The sequence below is a fragment of the Anneissia japonica genome, unplaced genomic scaffold, assembly GCF_011630105.1.
Source record: "Anneissia japonica isolate Jap-2015-1 unplaced genomic scaffold, ASM1163010v1 scaffold142_len1259957_cov175, whole genome shotgun sequence".
Classification (NCBI taxonomy): domain Eukaryota; kingdom Metazoa; phylum Echinodermata; class Crinoidea; order Comatulida; family Comatulidae; genus Anneissia; species Anneissia japonica.
This window is the reverse complement of record NW_022684560.1, coordinates 170,184-193,277: the sequence shown is the minus strand read 5'-3', so window position 1 is coordinate 193,277 and position 23,094 is coordinate 170,184. Positions and strand designations below refer to the sequence as shown.

Here is a 23,094-nt window from a genome sequence, read left to right as displayed (position 1 = left end):
GTGAAATATAAAAAATAATGCTGGAACTTCCAGATAATGGGCAAAACTTGATAAAAATGGTAAATGGTAAAAAAAAAAAGAAAAAAAAAACCCAATTCGTCGGTGAGAAAAAAATGAAAAGTAGACTATATATTTTCTACATATTTAAACCATAGTAGACTCTGTCTCTCAAAAATTGATTAAGTAGAGCCTAAGCCCTGAAACGGCCCCTCAACCAAGAAATTTTGAACGACGCCCAACCACGCCTACTTCGGGCCACCCCAGCATATTTTCCCCCTAAAATTTTCAGACGCTGCCGACGCCACTGCATCTACCTCTGTATTTTTGCTTTTCTTAAGACAAACTTGGTCAGTCAGTATCTCGCCATGACAACATAACATTTTTACTATGGCGACTTGTCAAGATAATTATCTCACCATGACAACATGATATGTATATTATGTCGACTTGACAAATGCATAATTATCCTGACAAGTCGTCAAGTCGAATGGCACTTTGGTGCTTCCGTACTTATCAACCACAAAGCGACTGGAAAATGTAGTATAATCGTACATTGACTTTGCTGGTGGTTTGGAGTCGAACAGCAATGATTTTAATTTGATTTAAATAATAATAAAATACAATGGCTTTTATGATTAGGCAAACCGGTAAATCATTATATCAACATTTGTTTCGTTGCACTCAGGTACAGTATAAATATTATTAGTAGCCAACACAACAATTTCCATTTTCGTCGACCATCATGCTTGAATCCATTCACCGCCAGGCATTTTAAGTTAGCTCTGGTTAGTCTATGGAATGCCGTCCGTTTCGGTTAGCACTAGACTAGGCCTAGGCCCAGGCCTTTTTAAGGGCATAGGCCTATCCTAGGCCTAGCCTGGTGTGCAGGCAGGCCCACCACCTATAGTAGTAAGTAGGTGTGTTGCAATTTAAACACTTGGTTGCCTTGTTAAGAAAAGTGCATGTAGCTTGCTTTATTTTTTATACGTCTGTTGTAGCAAGTTTCAACATAATATTGATCTTGGCATTTGGTGGTGGTAGGTATAGGCTAGGGTAGGGGCCAGGCCTGCACTGCCTACTATTTAATTAATTCTATTTTAGCTTCGGCTACAGTTCAAGCTTGCTAGTCAAAACGCCAATAGCCTAAATCTAAACGGCAGTATGTCAAAACGGCAATAAACCAAAACAGTGCTAGACCTAGCTCGTATTTACCTCGATTTGATGATGGTTTTATTTTAACTGTGTTACAAATAAAAATATAAACATTAAAAGGTACGACTCAAATAGGATTAACAGACCATTCTGAATTATGATCCGCTTCTGGATCATCATCTTTTTTTTTTTTATTCTTTCTTTCTCCCCATTTCTTGTTCGCACGTTATCTCATAATTGCTACAAGCTACGCACACAACCACTTCATCGAACATTTTGGCTTAGCCTGGAATAGTCACGGTAAGGTTTTTAACGTGACCAGTCATGCATGACGTCTTCTATCTACACGCAATTTTGCGTTTTTACATTATCGATCATATCCTAACGAATTGTCTTCACAATCATATTAAGCGAGCGTTAACTTCAGGTTAATCGAATGTATGTACCCTAATTTTATGTGTGCGCTTTATAATGCGCGTGTATGTGTGCGTAAAAAATTTAGAGTTCTTGAAATCACTTTTTTACTAGAGAACGTTTAAGGCCATTGTGAGCATTTCAACATTTTTCAAATTTTCGGTGCAGCGCGCGCATTTTTACACGCGTAGCATGTACGGAAGCTGGAAATTTAGTTTTTCTTACATGTTTTGGGTTACTGACACTGTATTCACATATTTTTATTCTTTTTTGGTCATCTTAGGGCCAATATCAATGTTGTACGCGCGCATAGAACATACAAATCCTTGTGTGCATTTTTGTCGACATACAGTGAAAATATGTTAAAATCAGGCCTGTTTTTAATCAGTTATACTGTAGCTCCATAGGATGGTCAGTGACCCCAATTTTTATTACATATTCTGAAAGCACATAAGTTGTAAATATGATTTTATAGATCATAATGGCTGATCGGACATTGTGACATCATCATATTGCCATCTGAATTTAATAAAACTGAATTTTAGCTATGACGTCATTTTTGAAAATACGCATCGATCATCTCTCAACATTGAGTATGTTATAGCTGAGACAATTCTCTTTCATATACGTGACTTCTTTTTACATTTTGATGACGTCATCATGGTCAAAATAGATGTTTTTTCTGACCCCTCTTATCTTTATTTCCTCAAAATCATATTAACCATTCGTCATTTCTGAAACATATTAAGTGGGCATAAACTTAAGATAAGGGTTGAATGTCATGTACCTTAATTTTCCGTTTGCGTGTCTTAACATGCGTCAACAATTATATGCTTAAACTTATTTTTAATCAGTTATAGCTCCTTGATATTAAGGGTGACCCCCAATTTTTATTACATATTCTGAAAGCACATGAGTTGTAGATATGATTTTATAGATCATTATGGCTGATCGGACATTGTGATGTCATCATATTGCCATCTGAATTTTTAAAAACTGAATTTTTATTTATGACGTCATTATTTTTCTACTCATTTGAACATATCTCGCTTATTCTTGGTTGTCTTCCACCTCTGAGTAGTTATAGCTGAGACAATTCTCTTTCGGAATTGTCCCTTTATTTTTCATTTTGATGACGTCATCATGATAAAAAATAATGAATTTTTGGAGCCTTCTCATCTCTCTTTCTTAGAAGCTGTAAAAAAAATCCAAAACAGAGGGCGGCAGAGCTGTATTTTGACGCTATCAGACTGATATACTTCATACGAAGGGAAAATTCGTTTGGCATTACCAACCAACAGGAGGTTTTAAATTACACTTGACAAGGTTTAATTTCGTGTGCCATTACTGTCCTTGGGCACTTCGTAAGGTGCTCGTATTGTCAATATCACTTTTCAGATAATTTAAAGCACGTTTCAGGTTATTTTCAGTATTCCAAAACTCTCTATAATTTATGCGCCGTACGCTCATTTCCACGCGCACAGCACGTACTGAAGCTGGAAATTATGTTTTGTTACATATTTTTGGTTTGTGACAAGGTATTCATATCATTACCGTGTGCATGTTCGTCAAGATGTACGCTTACACATGCATAAATCTTTTAAAATGCTCAAAATTACTCTTTTTTTAAAACTAAGGCCTAGTTCAGACTAGGTGGATAAACCTTGTTCAACTCACTAGGTTTATCCACCTGCCAGTCTGAACTAGGTGGCTTATCTCACGCCGGGCTGTGTTCCTATAGTAAAAAGGCCTGGCGTGCCACAGTGTTTTTATAAGTCAGGCTTTAATCGCAGTGGGGGAGGGGGGCTTTTATTGACTTCTGGTAAAAAAAATGACCAATCCAATTATGTGTGCTGTGAGCAAGCGTTCTTTTCGAGGGGATTGTTTCGAAACACGTTTCCTGGTTACAGTTCATTAATATGCAATTCTCGCTGCTGGCTAATCCCAGTAGTCTGAACGCCCGACAAAATTTATCCAGGCTTAACGGTGAGCCTGGCGTAACTCAAGCCCGGCTTATCTCTGTCAGAACATAGCCTAATTAGAGCATATTTTAGCATATAAAAATCTTTTCAATCCGCACCGCGTGCGCTTACTGAGGCTCAAAGTGCCGCGGATCACTAAACTCGTCCTCAGTGACGAGTTCAAATCTATTTATTTTGGTATATCATCAGTTTAGTTTATTTCACATTATCAAAATATTGTACAAAATAGATAAAATTTGCACATGGCAGTAAAAAACAAGTATCAATAGAAGATGATTCAAGGATGGCCTATGAACGTTTTCTTTAAGAAGTAATTATTTCCAATGTGGTCCTACATAAACCTAATATATGAAAATGTACAAAGATTAAATACAGTAGAAATATATAAAAAAAACCATTAAAATACAAAAAAACGAGGCTAAAACCATTTAAGTCATAGAAAATACGAAAAAAAAAAAACATTACTAATAATTATAATAATAGGCCTGATAACAATATAACAAAATACAAATTCAATATTAAATGATTGGGGAAACACAATATAAAAGCAGTAAACATTCAAATAAATAAAACTTTAAAATACAGACAAAATGAGGCATCTAAACAATTTGTCATGGATGTGTAAAAAATATATTTTAAAAAATGCGATTAAACTAAAAACAGGAAAAAAGGTTCATTGCAATATTTGATTTTCCTACAGATGATCAGGCCAATTTCAAGACGATTCAGAAAATCATAGACTGTGGCACTTGCTCTTGGCATTGATTTTGCTCCTTCGCCATTTTGGTCTATATGCCTGATTGCCCTTTTGGTATTTCAGGGGCAGATCCAGTGGGGGCCATGGGCCCTCCCCCCCCCCCAAATAAAAATGAAAAAGAGAGAGAGGGAGAGAAGGGGGTGGGGGGGAAAGGGGAAGAAAGAAGGGGGTGGGGGAGAGAGGGGAAGAAAGAAAAAAGAGAAAAGGTCATATCTAGGCCTATTTATTACTACAGTACTTCAGTCGGTGTTGGTTTTTGTTGATTACGCTGGCGCGCATCAACAAGGCTCGTGGTGAACATGTGGTCCCCAAATGATAGAATAAAATTACAATCTTTTGGTATAGTTACCGTACATCGGTATTTGCAAATTATATTTATGAGCATATAATCAATTAATGCAACATAATATCCAACATAATAATATATTGCACCTACAAAAGTCATTAGAGTCATTCGGCAAAAAATGTGTTTACGAAATATCGAATATATTTTTCACGACTCCATAACAATAGCAACACAATCTAATTCTTTAGATTAGAATGCTGTGTACGACTGTCTTAGTGTTACTTTTTCAAAAAAATTTGTAATATAAAGAGGGGACACCCCCCTCCAAAATTCGCAAATACCGTACATCGGTATTTGCGAATTTTACTTATGAGCATATAATCAGTTAATGCAACATAATATCCAACATAATAATATATCGCACCTACAAAAGCCATTAGAGTCATTCGGCAAAAAATGTGTTTACGAAATATCGAATATATTTTTCACGACTCCATAACAATAGCAACACAATCTAATTCTTTAGATTAGAATGCTGTGTACGACTGTCTTAGTGTTACTTTTTTCAAAAAAATTTGTAATATAAAGAGGGGACAACCCCCTCCCAAACCCACCACCCAAGTGAGGGCCACCTAAATTTCATCTTTGGTCAGTTACCGTTTTGGTACTTATCATGGCCGTTGTGGTTTACTGCCGTTTTGGTCATTACCGTTTTCATTTATTGCCGTTTGACCTGCTACCCTGTTCGTAACCACTTATGGGATCTAAAAATTTAGGGTGGTCTCAGGATTCGGTCTCCACTTAAAGAGTTAGGTGTATGTTAAAAGATTGACAATTGTTATTTTGGTTCCTTAAAAAAGTGGTTTTGAATTAGGCTGGCATTGACTGGCTTGTGTCTAATAAAATTACCATGCATCTTTAAAGTAAGTCCCTCTCTTTGTTTAAGACTGGTGTAACAATAGCCACTAGGTCCTTACCATTATTCAGACATTACCAGTTTTAAAAGAAATTTTAATATACAGGGTACCTGAAATTGACAGTGACAAATGCAGCCTCTGTGCATTGTATTGTGTGGGTTTTTGGTAGGAAAAGAAGACTTAAACACTGTGGGTGTAATTTTTTTAACTTTTTTTTGCAAAAATAGGGGGCGTATGCCCCTTACGTCCCCCCTAAATCCGCCACTGATTAAATATTAATATACAAGGGTGACAACATTTTATAACATAACTAAAGGGTTACAATTTACTATTACAATGGTTACAAGTTTGCCAATAATTTTGCCAGTAAACTTGTTTATATGTTGTAAAGGCAATTATGAATTGACCTGAAAGTGTGTACTAGTTATTGGGTACATGAGTTGACAAGTACCTCCACAAAACTAGAGTTTGCATGCATTCCAACCCTCCCGATTCTATCAGGAGTCTCCTGAATTTTATCAAATTCTCCCCAATTTTCAGGAAAGAACCCCAAATATGGACATTTATCATAGTCAAAATTTCATTTATTTTTGTACTGGACTTGATTAATAAGGATTGAAAGAAAATTTTATAAGTGTCCCTTGTATTTTTGATTTTTTTTTATCTGTATCTGTATATCTGTAAAGACCTGCCGTATGATTAAGTCCAGGTATGTAGTACAAAATGCTAGATAAATTTTATAAGGAGATGTATAATAATTTGCACTCGTGGAGGATTACAGTGCCTTCTACCGATTTTAATTTTCTCTGGTGCAACACAACCTCTGTACAGTACTGTACTGTTACGTAATTCTTTCTGTTTGATTTTTAGTGTACGCGTATTGGTTTTAGTGGACAGAGACGGCATTATTCAAGCGCATATAATGCTGAATTGTATACAACAACAAAGATAGACAAAAATGAGCCGGTAAGGAATCTATTTTGCATATAAATTGTTACAATTGTTTCAGATTATTGACTTGGATATACTGTATATTAAATTTTCATAGCGTTACGACACAGCTTTGTCATTAAAATGGAGATTTGTCATCTCTCATTTCTTTCATTATTCAATTTATTGCATCTCATTAAAACATTACAAAACAAAAACACAAGAAATGCAAAAAGACAGGAAAATGAACAAATAAATAAATTTTTAAAAAACCCAATAAAATATATGATTGAAAAATTGAAAAAAATGAATAAAAAAAACTGAATGAGAAAAAGAAAAAACATCAAGCCATGTGACAACACATGCGTCTGACAATGACAGAAAAGCATAGAACTCAATCATAGAGTTTCGCTGTGCACACCTCCTAGCAAACACCAAAACGTGTGCGTAATCCTGATTCAGCATACTTAGATGTAAATAATTCAAGCTATATTACTTGCATTCTGCCCGGTACATCACCAATTTTTACTCCTTGTTGGAAAACTTTATCTGTTATTTTTGTTTTTACTTAATTATTTTGTTTGTACCATATGATAATTGAATAAACACCTTTCCCAAATATAAATTTAATTGATGTATTCTATTTTGAATAAATGTCATGGTATTTGTTGGGCATGCATAGTACCCAACATTTCTTAATGTTTTGCTGGAACTTACGTGATCACAGTATATGCTCACTGGCCAGGCTTTTCAGGACAATGAATCATATATATTTTTAGTTACAATGAGGAGTCCTAGAAGTACGCTGTTGATTGATTAATTAATTTATCTTTTTTTATGGGCAGCCCTTAAGGCCAATATATTCTATTGCCTCTATTAATTAATATATCTTTTTTTTAGTGAAATGCGCCACCAATACTAGTGTCTATAAGAGGTCCGACTGTCGGGGTTTCACTGGAATGCAATCCTATCTCAAAAAATACTGCCATGAAGGGGCGTGTCCTTCAAAAGAACGTAAAAGGCGTTTGTATCGAACGTGTGCTGCGAGTCTATAGAACGTATGTTTGGGTTTCGAAACGCAGCACGCTTTCGATACGAAAGCCTTTTACATTCTTTGAAGGACATTTTACTTTTTAACATTCCATTACGTGCATACAAAATAAGGCCGGTCGGACCTCTTGCAGTTCTATATTCTTTGCTGCCATTACCACTAGTAGGACATGTCGTATAGATGGCGCCGTCGGTTGATGATGTATTCTACTGGACCAAAGGTTGTGAATTCGCATCGCTTCTCTTTGTTTTATTTTTTTGTTTGTTTGTTTGATTGTTTGATTGATTAGGCGGCCGTTAGGGTCAATATACTCTACTGCATCTATTATACTGGCCTCATCAAACCTTTCAAGATTATGAGAACTTGTTATAATATTGTTTTTGTTGCAGACTTTTGACAAGATTCTGATTGCTAACCGAGGTGAAATCGCCTGTCGTGTCATAAGTACGTGCAAAGCCATGGGAATTAAAACGGTTGCTATACACAGCGATGTGGATTCAGACTCGGTAAATACTTAGATGCACTTTGTGTTTTGGTTAAAAAAAAATGTAATTGTTTGAATTTTGAACTTAAACATTTGTGATGGAATTATTATGAAAAATAATAAATGAAAGGACCAGAACTTTTTCTCACAACTAAGACCCCTCCCCCTTGATATTCCTGCTATGGTCCCATAAAAAGACAATGCAAATGTATGTTAATTTGTTTTATGAGACTTTCATTTATTACTTTTCTGATTGGTTAGTTGCAGAATTTGATTGGCACTTTGGAAATGTCCATGGTGACATATAAGCTACGTTCACATCAAGACCGGAATTCCGGTTCGGAGTCCGGAGAAAAAATCGTGAAAAATGGGTTCGGTGGTAAATAATAGGACCGTTCACATCAAATTCGTACGATTTCCAATCTGGACACCGGATCCGGACCGATGGATATGAGAGCCATTTTTATCCTGAAATCGTATGTTTTTTTTCCTTGGACCAATCAGCAACAAGCTTGGATAGTTCGAACCAATCGAACGTACGCATACTTAATCCGAACAACTGTATTCCGTGCGCGATATGAACGCAGCGTACAAAAAAACGTAGTAACTCACTATTTTTTGTCCGGACTCTGGACCGGATCCGGGCTTGATGTGAACGTAGCTTTAAACTGGTAGAAAATCAATTACTAAAACCAAACAATATTACAACATGTTTGATTTTCTATTTATTATTTACTGTTTTATCTTTACATGTTGGATTATTTTTTTCTCTTCAGCTTCATGTTCGTTTAGCAGATGAGGCGGTGTGTGTTGGACCAGCGCCCTCTGCTCAAAGCTACCTTGACATGGACGCCATCATGAAAGCCATTCAGGAAACAGGAGCTCAAGCGGTATGAATAATTTTATTTCTTTCAGCATTGAAAATTGGAATATACATTAAATATTAAAATTATTTCACAGAAAAAGGCTGTCTCTTATACACATCTAGATGTGTATAAGAGACAGGCTATACACAGCGATGTGGATTCAGACTCGGTAAATACTTAGATGCACTTTGTGTTTTGGTTAAAAAAAATGTAATTGTTTGAATTTTGAACTTAAACATTTGTGATGGAATTATTATGAAAAATAATAAATGAAAGGACCAGAACTTTTTCTCACAACTAAGACCCCTCCACCTTGATATTCCTGCTATGGTCCCATAAAAAGACAATTCAAATGTATGTTAATATGTTTTATGAGACTTTCATTTATTACTTTTCTGATTGGTCAGTTGCAGAATTTGATTGGCACTTTGGAAATGTCCATGGTGACATATAAACTGGTAGAAAATCAATTACTAAAACCAAACAATATTACAACATGTTTGATTTTCTATTTATTATTTACTGTTTTATCTTTACATGTTGGATTATTTTTTTCTCTTCAGCTTCATGTTCGTTTAGCAGATGAGGCGGTGTGTGTTGGACCAGCGCCCTCTGCTCAAAGCTACCTTGACATGGACGCCATCATGAAAGCCATTCAGGAAACAGGAGCTCAAGCGGTATGAATAATTTTATTTCTTTCAGCATTGAAAATTGGAATATACATTAAATATTAAAATTATTTCACAGAACACAAAATAGAGGAAGGCTTAAGGGGGTGCAAAAGTATGAAAACTACTGGTCGCCAGAAACTCCAACTTTCAAAATATTTAACATCAATTAAGTATACAAATAGCTATAAAGAATAGAAGTTCAAAATTAATATTACATAAACATCAAATGCTCTAAAAATTTCTGAAAATAAATATATCTGTTACAATATATTGGCCTAAATAATGAGGTATATAAATATAAAATTATTTTTAAAACAAATAATGATAGTAATAATGGTGGTATGGTAATAATAATAATAGTGATAATGGTGATATTGATTAGTTTGGATCAGTAGATTTTATTCTGTATTTAGAATACAGGTTACTCGCACAAATTTTATCTAAAGGGCGTGTTTCTGCTAAAAAACATGTTCTTTATAAACGGTTAAATTCCTTCTGAACACGTTTCTAGTGAAAAGTGCAACTAATAAAAACACAGTAATGCGAGCATTGGCAGGTGGGCGGAGCTTAAATGAGGGTCACCAACGGAAGTTGAAGCTGACCTTACTTCTTATGATCTACAGTGCATGCTGCGAAAGAAATAAACAACACACCACGAAAGTATGAAAATGAAGTATGGTATGATCTTCAAGCATGTCATCCTATTGGTTTAATTTTTTTTCTACGTTTCAAATTTCCTGCGGACATGCGATCAAACCAACAAAGAGGTCAATTTGGGTCACTGACAGTTCATGAATAACACGGTATTGCGTTGCAGCTGAAAAGTGTACCACAAAACATGCGTTTTCTGAACGCAAACCCTAGAATGAATACGTGTAAAAACACACATTTTTAGAACGCATTCCTAACGGTGTTTTTGTTTTGTAGCTCATTTCTATTGGGGAAAAAACATGTTTTTTAATATCCGTTTAAAAACGCATTTTTTTTTGCTCAGCAGAAACAGGCCCTAACTCATACACATAATTTTGGCTGTCTCCCATAGTTGGCTAGCCCGTACCCAAGTTTATCTAAATTTTGGTAAGGGTTCGCCAAAGTGGGTACGAGTTGGAATGGGTACGAGTTACAGTAGGCGACACCCTATATTTTTATACTCAAGTTATTTACACCATATTATGATATCTGTTTAAGTTTACTTGTAATGAGTATTATACATCATTTCGAAGGGGCTCATAACTACCAATCCTTTCAATTTTCCTTATAAATCACAATTTTCCCCCCCCCACAAAAAAAAAAAAAACAATACATGAGACAGAGATAGAGAGTTGTATATTTTAAAAATTTAATCTTCTGCATAAATAAATCAATCTAACAGTAGACATATCTCAATTGATTGATTAATTCATTGAAGGGAAATTTTTTTTTGTCTTTTTTTATAGGTACATCCAGGTTATGGATTTCTTTCTGAAAATAATGAATTTTCAAGGAGATTGGTATGTTTGATTTTATTTGATATAAACAAAAATGTCTCTGATATTATTTTCAATTTCCACTAGTGTGTGGAACTATAATCTGTAAAATAAGGCCTGTTCAAATTGGACTTTTTACAGGGTTCGTACGCGTCCTTAAATTCCTGGAATGTCTTGAAAAAACGTATGAGCATTTTCCAGCACTGGAAAGTCCTGGAAATTTATTATTGTCCTTGAATAATTCTTCAGTGTCCTGGAAATTTGATTATTTACCCATTTATTGTATTTCGCATGATATATACGTAGATTCCAGGTCATGATTAAAATAAACTAAAAAATGTTCGTTTGTTTTTGTCTTTTCAATACTCATACACAATTTAAGTACAGACCGTTGCCCGCATACTGTAGCTGTTTCTCAAAAGTAGGGCGGCATGTCTATAGTTTTACTTTACTCACGCCCTGCTCTCGCTCTTTGACGTTACACAAAGGAGACGCGCGGTGGGTACATGTAAGGGCACTAATAATTTTCGGTACTGTGAAATACATGCTAAATTTGGGCATGTATACACTGTCAACTGATTATGTACTGTACAGCATATTTTTTTATAGCGCAGACAGGGTTATGGCAGCCGAGGCGTTAAAACACGAAAGAGGCAATCTAAGCTAGATGAGTTAGATAATTTAAAGAAGAGTAAGAAAAGATGTATTGCGCTGATATTGAAGGTCTGAAAAAGTCATCCATAAGGTTTGCTGATCAGGCCGAGAGTAAAGGTAGTCATTAAAGTAAAGTAATATGCTGTCATTTTTGTGTTGCTATTCTGTGTTAATTTAGTGCTTGCAAATGTTGATAATTCAATGTACAGTATATATTTGTTCTACGTATAAACAAATGCAATCATCGCAAACACATCGTACGTTAACATTTGCTGTATAATAGATTATAAAAGTTTACATAGGTTTATAATATTAATTATAGATAATAACCATGAATACAGAGATGAAATAAACGACTTCGCAATGTACAATTAAACAAGTTTCAACATTTTAATGACCAATATGTATGAAATGTATGAAATAACAATTAAGATCTCCGCAACGTGCACCCAAAACGAAGGAGATTAGGACACCGTGGGCCTATATTTATATTGCTTGAATAGCCCTGGACAGGCGTACACTCCACCGAGGCGTCACAATTGAATCAAGTTATTACTGACAATCTGGTACCACAAAGCCACCGACAGGTTTAGCGATAAGACCATGTTGTACGCGCACATTTTTGTTGCCTAGCAGAGAATCAGGTCTGCTGTAGTTCAACTGTGGGCTCTGCCTTACTTGCCACACTCGTGGGATGAATTCCTTGGCTTATTAGCACACGTGTGAGACAAACAGAATTTCCCACGAGTGTGAGAAAAAGATATCGATCTATCGCCTCTGAGTTAGATTTAAGTAAAACTTAATATGCAATCAACCAACAGTCTTTACTGTGATGGAAACAACTAAATTGATTTACTAAATAAAAATATGCATAAGAACATCTTGCAATTAAAATTAGTACAGCATGCATGTTGTATAACCAATCGTAAAATTGGCAAATTGTTCTACTTTTATAGTAATAAGAGATATTATGAGTCCTTAAAATTCGGAAAGTTTGACCTGGAATGTCCTGGAATTGTCACGGAAATTTGCTTGTTTAAAAACGTTCAAACCCTGTTTTTATGTTCAAATTGATCATGTGCCATACTGTATGGTGGAGCAAAGACTCCATTGAGAGCACACTTACGTCCTGTGCCTGAATACCAAACAATACACAGGCTGTGTATGGACAATTATTATTTTTTTAAATTTTATACTTGAGGGTAAGTTGAAGGGAAAAAATTGAATTTGCATGACCTTAAACTTGTCCTTGACCTTTTCTATCCAAAAATTAATAAAATTATTATGTACCATTTCACACAATCTTATAATCCATTCTTTAGTTAATGCTAATTTTGCAGATGACAGATGGACAGACCTGGGGCGGATTAAGGGAGGTGGCCCCTTTCTGGCAGCAATCCACCTATTGGAAAGTTAAAAAAAAAAAAGAAAGAATAAAGTAATAATTGATTGCTCAAAATACCTCAGAGGCTATTTTCGGGAGTCTAGAAAACCAAAATTCGCGGAGGCATGCCCTGGACCCCTTAGAGTAGTGTTGTCTTGGTTGGCCTCACTTTTGGCCCCCTTTCGGCCCACACCCCCCTTTTGGACATCTCTGCAGGATCCGCCCCTGCAGACAGTGGTGAATACGTAACCTCCTTGACAGAGGTATTTATTAATAGCAAAATTAATGTACTGCAGGCACATATCTAAAATTCTAAAAACTACCACTCACTAATAGCCTTATTTATTTAACCAATTGAGGGTTTAACAAATCGAGTTTCTTAACATGCCATTCACCTTATTTACCTTATCTAGGCTGAAGCCGGTGTACAATTCATCGGCCCACCAGAAGGAGCAATAAGCGCAATGGGTGATAAACTTATGAGTAAACAAATTGCCAAACAAGCTGCTGTTAATATTGTACCAGGGTTTGATGGGGTTGTCAAAGATGAGGATGAAGCTATAGGTCATGCTAAGGATATAGGTATGTAGTGCTTTTTCATTTTTGTTTCATTGCCTGCACCTGCACACATAATCAGGACAGTTGGACCTCTTGCAATTTTATGCCCTTTGATACAAGGATACGATAGGACAACATGCCAAGAAGTACACAAATATTACAAATTTATCACCTGTAGATGTTATTGTATACAAAAATATACCTCAACAAGTTATTTATTTGTTTATAAAAAAATTATTACACACACTCTGCATTCTTTGGTTATTACATAGTCAGTGTCATATATTTTGTTTCATCAGGGTACCCAGTAATGATCAAAGCTTCGGCGGGGGGTGGTGGAAAAGGAATGAGGATAGCTTGGAACGATGATGAACTCCGGTATGATACACAAACCTTTTTTTTTTATCTTACTGGTTAATATTTTACTATATTGCATTGCCATTCTGTTTATACAACAATATACAAATGTTAGGACAATTATACTTCCTTGAATGGAATCACCTTGCATTGTAAATTTGCACCGTATCTCTTGATTTCGTAGGGAAGGTTTTCGACTATCAACTCAAGAGGCTGCATCAAGTTTTGGAGATGATCGTTTACTAATTGAGAAATTTATTGACAACCCACGCCACATAGAGATTCAGGTATAGACAGCTTCTTTAGTGGACACTCTTTCACTAGTAAAATGCTTAAGACCATTGTTACTGGCCCTAAAAACAAGCTTTTATTTTAAAACACAAAAATTCCAAATTAGTCTTAGAAAATGAAATTAATGATGGTTCTTTATCTATGATGTCACTGTACTGTTACCCCTTGAATAGTGTAGATGTTGGATAAGGTTAGGGTATAGCCAAACAAACCTTAAACAAGCCCCTTTCGTTGTTTTATGATGGTCATGCAACCACAGTCTTAGTTTTCTGTAAGTGCTTGACAACGCAACGTTGCAGAGTATAGCGGATTTCCATTGAAAATGGTCTGTTGCACATGTCTCCTTAGTTGTGTTCTCCATGAAATCAAGTTTGACGATCACATAGTATGTACCGTGCTTAAAGCTGTATCCTTTCCAGCACCATGCTGTAATACAGAGCTACCGAGCTGAAAACCCTTTAAATTTTGTTGTGTAATGAAGAGGAATATGCATCCTTTAATAAAGTTTTCACAATGGAAAGCATTTTCTTTATATTAATGTTATATTTAATTTTTTTTGTAGGTATTATGTGATGGTCATGGCAATGCAGTTTACCTAAATGAGAGAGAATGTTCAATTCAAAGACGTAACCAAAAGGTCATCGAAGAAGCTCCAAGCACGTTCTTAGATGAGAAAACGAGAAAGGCCATGGGTGAACAGGCAGTGGCGCTTGCCAAAGCAGTCAAATATCAATCTGCAGGTAGATTAAATCATGTGATTTTTTTTAATTTTTTATTATTTATATAGGCTCTTAGTTCAAATATTGTCAATAACGATATTACTCACTTTCTTATATAAATAGCAATTCTTTATCATCTTATGTATTGCACATATTCATCTTGTGAAAGAGCTGCTAACAGTGGCACTTTGCATACAAAAAGCATCAATTTGTATGGAATTTATTTCATACATGTCTTAAAATCAGATATAGAGATTCTATATTATATTGGTAAAAGTTTAATTTAGTATTTCATTTATTTTTTTTAGGAACTGTTGAATTTCTTGTTGACTCAAAAAGAAACTTTTATTTCTTGGAAATGAATACAAGGCTACAGGTTTGTGATTTATTTATTTATTTTGTCGTGTTTCAGTAGGTTAGCCCTCTCAGCAATGCTTTCCGATGGGTCCTACGACACATTAAAACATTAAGTGATACTGTGGCTATTCTGTATTAAGTACATAGATTAATTTTTTTTTTTTTTTTTTTTTTTGCTGGCCTAGCCTTGGCCCTAATGTGTAGGCTTCTTAGGCCTAGAGATTTCAAAAACTGCATTGGTGCCAAGCCAAATCTTTTACAAAGGCTATAACAGACACTAAATTTTACATAAAAGATTTGTTTGTACAATATTTATTTATTTATACTGCTGCAGTGCTAGGCTAGGCCTAGGCCAGGTAGGCCTAGCCACACTTACTACTAGCTAGGCCTAGGGGTCTAGGCCTAGTTAGGTAGTTCTTGGCTAGGCCTAAAATATCTGCCAATTGAAGCGTAGTTCGTAACCTATTATTTTTCTTTATAGTACTAATATTATTATCATATTTAAAACATTGTTTATTATCTAAAAAGAACCAAATAAATACATGTACGCCTACGATCAGATTGTCCGCGATTTCTGTCAACATAAGCATGTGTGGGGGAATCTATTTTTTTCTGCAGAAAAAGAAAACACACTTGGTGGCACACTTCACATCGTCTTCCCTGTGCTGAAGATGAAAAAAACGATCGTTTTTCCTCTATTATCGGCATTTTTTAGTCGATTTTCAGCACTTTCTTACCAAAAAAATAAAAGAAAAAAAAGAGAGGCAGCTAGAAAATCAGGGTCGGGCGGTGACGCTAAACATGTTATTTAAAAATATGTTTTTTTTGGCCTAAGAAAGGAATTTAATTATATTGAGGTGCTTGCTTTGAATATGTTGCTATGACAATTGTAATTATAATAATGGTGTTATAACGATGAGGCTACTTTACATTTTATATGCACTCTTGCTTAATTTAGAACATATTAATCCTTTATATCTTAAAATGATTAAAAATCTACTTTTTAATTCGTGTCTACAAAATTCACAAGAATATTGTTTACATTACCATGGTTTTTTGTAGGTAGAGCATCCAATAACAGAGTGTATCACTGGGATTGACCTAGTTCATCAAATGATCCGGGTTGCAAAAGGTCATCCGCTGTCCATCACACAAGATGATATAGGAATAGATGGTTGGGCGGTGGAGTGTCGGGTATATGCAGAAGTAAGAACTCCTTTCAATTTATTGTACTATAATATAATACTGTAACAATGTAATAAATGTAAAAAAAAATGTCTTCTCAAATAATTTTTATATATAAATTTTATAATGGTATATAATGTCAGGCTCTGGAGGAAAACATTTTTTTGATATATGTTGTGCAACAGATTTTTATAAGACACAAAAAGGGTGTTTGACAAAAAGTTGGGGGAAAAGTGAGGAAAGGGTGGTAATGCCTTTTTTTCCTTTTGGAGTCTCTATAACTTTGGGTAAATACAGGTTTTCTTTTACTGTAGTCCTTAATTGAATTTGAGGAATCAGTATTAATACAACTGAGAAAACAGCTTACAATTAGAAATTGTGCTACCTGTATGAATGAAATCTAAACTTAGTGCATGTGTTTTTAAAGTGTAACTCTTGTTTTTTAAATGTTCTCTATAATAATACTGGTTATTCATTCTCTTTATCAGGATCCCTACAAAGCAACCTTTGGTTTGCCATCTATTGGTCGTTTACACAAATACTCAGAGCCTCAACATATACCAAATGTTAGAGTGGACAGCGGCATCACGGAAGGCAGTGAAATTAGCATTTACTATGATCCAATGATTTCCAAGGTACTGTAGGCACAATTAATATTGCTGATAATGATTTTTTATAGAGTTTGCATTAACTAACTTTAATGCCTATATTCCCACATTAAAAAAAAATGTTACAAGCACTTAAGAACTCTAACTAGACTCATGTGGCGTCCTCGTATACTAATTGGCATATATGTAACTGGCTCTGGCAAAACCCTCTGTTTGGTGCAATATAATTTCCCACAAGCATCCAAAACATTCGAGAATCAGAATTTTGAACATTTTCATTTTTTGTAATAAATATAAATAAATATATAAATAATAAATAAATAATAATAAATATATATTTTATATAAATATAAAACCATAACCATAAATTGTAAATTTTTTCTGATATTTTCTTTCTGTAGCTAGTAACTTATGGACCTACACGACAAGCAGCTTTAGATACTATGAAACAGGCCCTCGATTCCTATATTATACGAGGTAAAATAAAAACATTAGTAAGCAATGTTCATACAAATTTTGTATAATTTTTTTTTTTTAAAGATTTATTGCTTTTAATACAGATTGCAAGGTATATTAAAGACTGAACATAAAATTAATCTATTTAGCATTAGTCGGGCTCCAGATCATGAGGAAACTTCACCATTTACCCAATTTTACAATTTTGAACCAGGTTTTGCCGATCTCTTCTTATCTCTATTAATTACTGCTTCAGGGAATTTTGTAACAAGATTAACAGTGAGGCTCATTAGTTGTGAATAGTTCATAAGAAGACTAGCACAATTAAATCAAAAACCATGTTGTAATTTCTAACATAAGTCATTGATTTTTAAAATTCAAAAGCATATCTATTATGATTTTTATCTGAAATTATAGCTAAGGTAATAAAAATGCCAAATTATTTTGAACAACAGGTTTTTAAAATTTTCCAGCCTAGATGTGTATAAGAGACAGGTTTTTAAATATTCAAAAATCTGTATCTCATTAACCGTTCCCTAGTTTTTCATCCAACACCCTCCTTGTGTCAGAGAAAAATCAGTTGTACAACATATTTTTTTTTTCTCTAGAGCCTGACTTTAATATTTGTACAAAAATAATACTAATGCATTTAAAGTTAGAAAAAGATTAAACAGCAGATTGACAATTTGTAAAACCTCAGAAAAAAGAAACATTGAAAGGACAACCCAGGGTAACTCATGGAAATTCTTAAGGGTTCAAATAGTGTTATTTAAATTTGTGTTAATTACCGAGATAAGTTTTTCTAATACTTAGTAGAATGCTAAAAGTTATTGAAATATACAAAGTATACAATTTATTTTTTTTTTATTTTTCAGTTTAATTATATTACACCTTATGTTAAAATTTGTTTTTATCAACTACAGTAAAATTATAATTCATTTTTGCCTTTTTAAAATTGCTTTTAATTATATTTATACCATTATTTTTATCAAATTGTGAAGGAATTATTGTATTTCTGCTTTTTTCCTAATTGTTTGTATCAAGTGTAATTATTTTTATCCAATCTTCTTTAAAGGTGTTACGCACAATATCTCTCTACTTCAAGATGTCCTAATTCATCCACGATTTATAGAGGGTGCTATAACAACTAATTTTCTTCCTGAGGAATATCCCGATGGATTCAAAGGTTGTAACAACATTGTTTTATCTTAAAAAAAAATTAAAAAAAATATATATTTGTAGGGGAAGGGGTATGCAAATATTGACCTACTGGGGTATGGGGGTTTCTAGAATCCATGGCAGATCAAGGGGGAAGAGCTGGTAGAGTAGATGGTATGGTTGGACAGTGCCAGAGGTTTGTTGATTTCTTCTACAAATACACTTTCCTTAGGTTTATATCTGTAACAAAGGATGATAGTTTCCCGCTCCAGAAGATAAGCTGGTATTTTAAAGTGGCAAGTGGTAGATATCATCTGCTGGCTTCTCACACTAAACAATATCCTCTCTCCTTACTTCAACAAGCCATTAAATTTTGTTACCTAAACCATAGACAATAGACTATTAAATAAAATAATAATAATTACGAGCTCAATAAATGAGCTCAGTGACGCCTTTCTCATTACTTGATTGTCCTTATTTGGCGCCCTCTATACTTGTCTCTCTAGGTACTTTCACTTCACCTGTTTGCTTACTAGCACAGTATATAAGACCTTTCCTGCCTAATTCCCCTCTCAGTTGTTAATGTGTATGTGAAATATTTGACACTTCTTGTGGATTTATCTTTAGGTCATCTTAATACGTATTCTCTTTTACAGTGAGAGTGAAAAATCAGGCTTTATTTATTTGACAACAATTGTTATTTTTAGAAATGTATAATGTATGCAAATAGTGGAATGTCCAAGAATGGATAAAAATCTGAATCTGAATATTATACAGTAGGATTACCTATACTAGAAAGTGACAAATTTAATATTGAGAAAATTCTCAATTGTCTTAAAAATTTGGATCTTTTCAGATTTGGGTTGTCGGGGGTGGGGGAAGTGTACGCACTCATTGCACCCCCTGGATATGGGCCTGATAATTACAAATTATGAAAGTGTCCACATTTTTAGGTGATAATAGTATAATGGTTTTGTATTTGTAGAGCCCTACGCATACTATAGGCCTATATGCGCTTATTAGTGGAAACAAGAAAAGAAAAGACATACTATGCATATATACCCAAAAAATGTTTTAAAATTAACAAGGACAAAAAAAGCAAAACAAAGAAAACAAAATGAATATAGCAGAAGCACTAGTTGCTTCATTCTCCTTTAATTTCAACATTATACAAATGAGGTTGAGTGGCACTGGCATCTAGATAATATTTTTCCATAATCCTGTTAACATGTAATGGAAGATTATAACAATTAAATTTCAATTCAATCATTTCATTTAGGACACCAATTAACGAAACAAGAAAGGTTACAACTCGTTTCCATGGCATCAAGTATACTGATGAAGCAGTCTCATAAGAATAGGGCTTTTAAAAATCAAACACGGTATGTTACTCATAATTGCTTTCAAAGTATTTATAAATGTTAATAAATTTTTTTGGGGTGGGGGGCACGGGACCTCTCTGGATTCTCCGTTGTGGAAGAAGCCAATGATTTTGTCAAGAAACACTGAAATTGTTCTTTGCGTGGGTGTGTTACCTTGAGGTAGATGACCTTTGACCACTCAGTAGGGAACTTTGACCTTGTACCACTCTTTGGGGAATTTCTGCTGTCATTTTATTGAATAAATGGGCTCATTTCAATGCTCCGTACTAATTTATATATATCATTTTGGTTTACACTTTTGTAATAGAATTGGTTGTAGAGAATCGGCTCCAACATGCTTAGGTCTCATTGTTACGCTTGACAACCAGAAGATTTCAGTACAAGTACAAGAGATTGAGGATTGTTATAAAGTAAGACATAACATTATGTGAGAAGGGGATATTTTAAAGGGTTAGTTTGAATGTGGTGAGGGACTAGGAAAATGATAGAAGGACTAACTATAAAATCTGTGATTGTCATGTTAGTCCGTGTGAGTGCTAGGGGAATCAGCATGAGGGCAAGTGGAATCAGCGTGAGGGGAAGGGAGAATCAGTGGGCGCGGAGAATTTTTTTTCTAAGGACTAGGGCAGTGGCTGATCAAAGAATTCAAAATAGAGAGCCTAGAAAAATTAATCCTACTGATGGAGGATTTAGACAAATTTTATATATATGTTACTTCTAGATGGCTGGTGATGGCACTCTTAGACTAAAAATTAGAATGCAATTTTCTTCTTCCCCATTTTTTTTCCCAAATTATATTTCAGCTGATTCAGAGAAAATGTTATGAGGGCATGTTGAATAAAATGAGAATGGCTAGAGCAAGTCATATAAGGCCAAGAATAAATGTTTAATGGTAAAATTGGAGGAAGTGACAATACAGTATTAAGGATTAGAGCAAATGTACACGACATAAGGCAAGACTATTTTATACCTTGTTTAGCTAACCCAGTAATGGTATTAATTTAGAATTTAAAAAAAAATTATTTTTGGCCAATTCCTTCAATTAACGCACACCCACGCCATGAAAATTTGAAATTTCAGAAACAAATTCATTAAAATAATGTTCATTATGCCCTCAACAAACCATAAAATCTCCAAAAATAAGATATATACATTTCTTCCTTAATTATTTAAATTTTAAAGCAATTATCACTCATTACTCCCTGTTTCATAGATTCATAAAAAAAAATGTTTTATTTTCTCCTCCATCTAGTTGCTTTGCTTTATAAGTAATAAAACAAAATTTGTTCCCGCCCAGCACCGACTATCTTTAGAAACATAGGTTTGCTAAACAAGGTAAATTAAAAAGGTCTTGTCAAATAAAGAAACTGATATAGGCACATTGTACAACCAGCATATTGGTGTTTGTACGTCAAGATACAGCTAAAAACAAACCGCGAACATAAAACTGAAGGGAAATGCGCACTCCCAATGTTGAGACGGCGTCGCCACCACAACGTGTACGTGCAGGTACCCCGGCGACAGGATATTGGTGTTTGTACGTCAAGATACAGATACAAATTTGTGAACAAATATGAAATATTCTATTATTAATAATATACAGTATATTGTAGGAAGCAATATTATAACATAACAATACAAAGAAAAATAATTTTCATTAATAATGAAACGCACACATAATTCTAGAACCAGAGGTGACGGAACTAGGGGTTGCTGTGTTATGGAGAGTAATGTGTGACCGGAAATGGTCTGCAGTCAGTTGGTTGTTACCATGCGCCAGTGATGTTGGAGTATATAGTACAGCAATATGAAACTATTAGGCCTAATGAATGAATAAGGTTCAGAGTTTGTCGGGTAGTGAAATGATTATTTCACATTTTAAGTGCTCCCTAAATTCATAAGTGTAAAGCTAAATTACGGTGATTAATTCAATTAGCGAAGATATGGAGACAAATTTCGAATCCAAGAGGGGATGCAAATGCTTTGTGAAAATGAGTACGCCGCGGTACTCATTTTCACAAAGAAATACACACAACTGGTTAGCTAACAATTATGTCAATGTTACATGAACACCTGGGAAGGAAGGTGCAATCACGTTGTCACCTAGCAAACGTCTGTACTGTATGGGGGAGGGGCTGCTGATGTAGCCTACTGTGTAGCGGGGGACGATGAGGCATAAGACTAGGCCTAGGCCTATTAACTAAGACAGTGGAATTATATGTGATAGAGAGTACACTTTCGGAAGAAATAAATTAAAATAAGAAAAAAAAAAATAACTAAGAATAATTAATTTGCAGAGGTACCTTGTTTAAGTATTATACAATGCTAACAATGCGGCTCTTGTAGCCCTGGCTTGGGCAAGGCATCCATGTGCAAAGCAGTGGTGTTTGTTTATCCATGAAAAAGCACGGCACCGGGAAAGTTTGCCTTACCAGGAAAAGGTGACGTATCTAGCTTATGACGTATGCATGCTAACTAATGTGAGTGTGACGTCACCAAAAAATGAATATTTTCTATTATAACCAAAATATTAATAAAGTTCTACAAAGTTTATGGGCATAAATTCCCTTAATACGAATGTAGGGTTGCACAATCTCCTTGCCATACAAATTACAGCTCCCACTGACGTCTCAGTCGAGAAATACGGGTAGCTGAAGTTTTTCTTGCAAATCTGACTACAAAACCATATCCAAATTTCACGTTCCACTTTTGACCCTGAGTTGCGCTTCGCATTCGCCGCTGAGGGCGGCGTTCCGGGAACCCTGCGTCAAGCAGTTGAAGCACAAATAAAAATGGATTTAATACCTATTTATTTCTGGTGATACTGGAAAAAGAAACTTCAGAAATTCAATTAAACATTTGAGTTGTACGAAAGTATAATACATACTCCAAGTATTGAAATACACGCCATCGTGTTGGGATTCAATATTTCGACATTAATTATGTCATCATCAGGAATGAAAAAATTATCCATATTAGCAAGCTTATATGCACTAGTACCAAAAGTGT

General features: G+C 34.7%; 1 protein-coding gene across 2 annotated transcripts in view; it reads left to right on the top strand.

Moving 5' to 3' along the window:
- Positions 1–536: 536 nt before the first annotated feature.
- The window catches only part of LOC117106370 (propionyl-CoA carboxylase alpha chain, mitochondrial-like), a 34,038-nt gene continuing 11,480 nt past the window's right edge, over positions 537–23,094 (top strand). Inside the window, exons 1-16 of one of the 2 annotated variants that reach the window (XM_033247748.1) lie at positions 537–685; positions 6,379–6,474; positions 7,879–7,995; positions 8,750–8,863; positions 10,947–11,000; positions 13,428–13,596; positions 13,872–13,950; positions 14,114–14,216; positions 14,783–14,960; positions 15,248–15,315; positions 16,359–16,502; positions 16,970–17,116; positions 17,491–17,566; positions 18,621–18,731; positions 19,983–20,085; positions 20,393–20,495. In XM_033247748.1, the coding sequence (XP_033103639.1) occupies positions 623–685; positions 6,379–6,474; positions 7,879–7,995; positions 8,750–8,863; positions 10,947–11,000; positions 13,428–13,596; positions 13,872–13,950; positions 14,114–14,216; positions 14,783–14,960; positions 15,248–15,315; positions 16,359–16,502; positions 16,970–17,116; positions 17,491–17,566; positions 18,621–18,731; positions 19,983–20,085; positions 20,393–20,495 (1,725 nt within the window). In that variant the 5' untranslated portion in view covers positions 537–622. Of the gene's footprint in view, positions 686–6,378; positions 6,475–7,878; positions 7,996–8,749; positions 8,864–8,984; positions 9,009–9,402; positions 9,517–10,946; positions 11,001–13,427; positions 13,597–13,871; positions 13,951–14,113; positions 14,217–14,782; positions 14,961–15,247; positions 15,316–16,358; positions 16,503–16,969; positions 17,117–17,490; positions 17,567–18,620; positions 18,732–19,982; positions 20,086–20,392; positions 20,496–23,094 lie in introns of those variants that run through there. The other variant, XM_033247752.1, reaches the window with a different exon arrangement.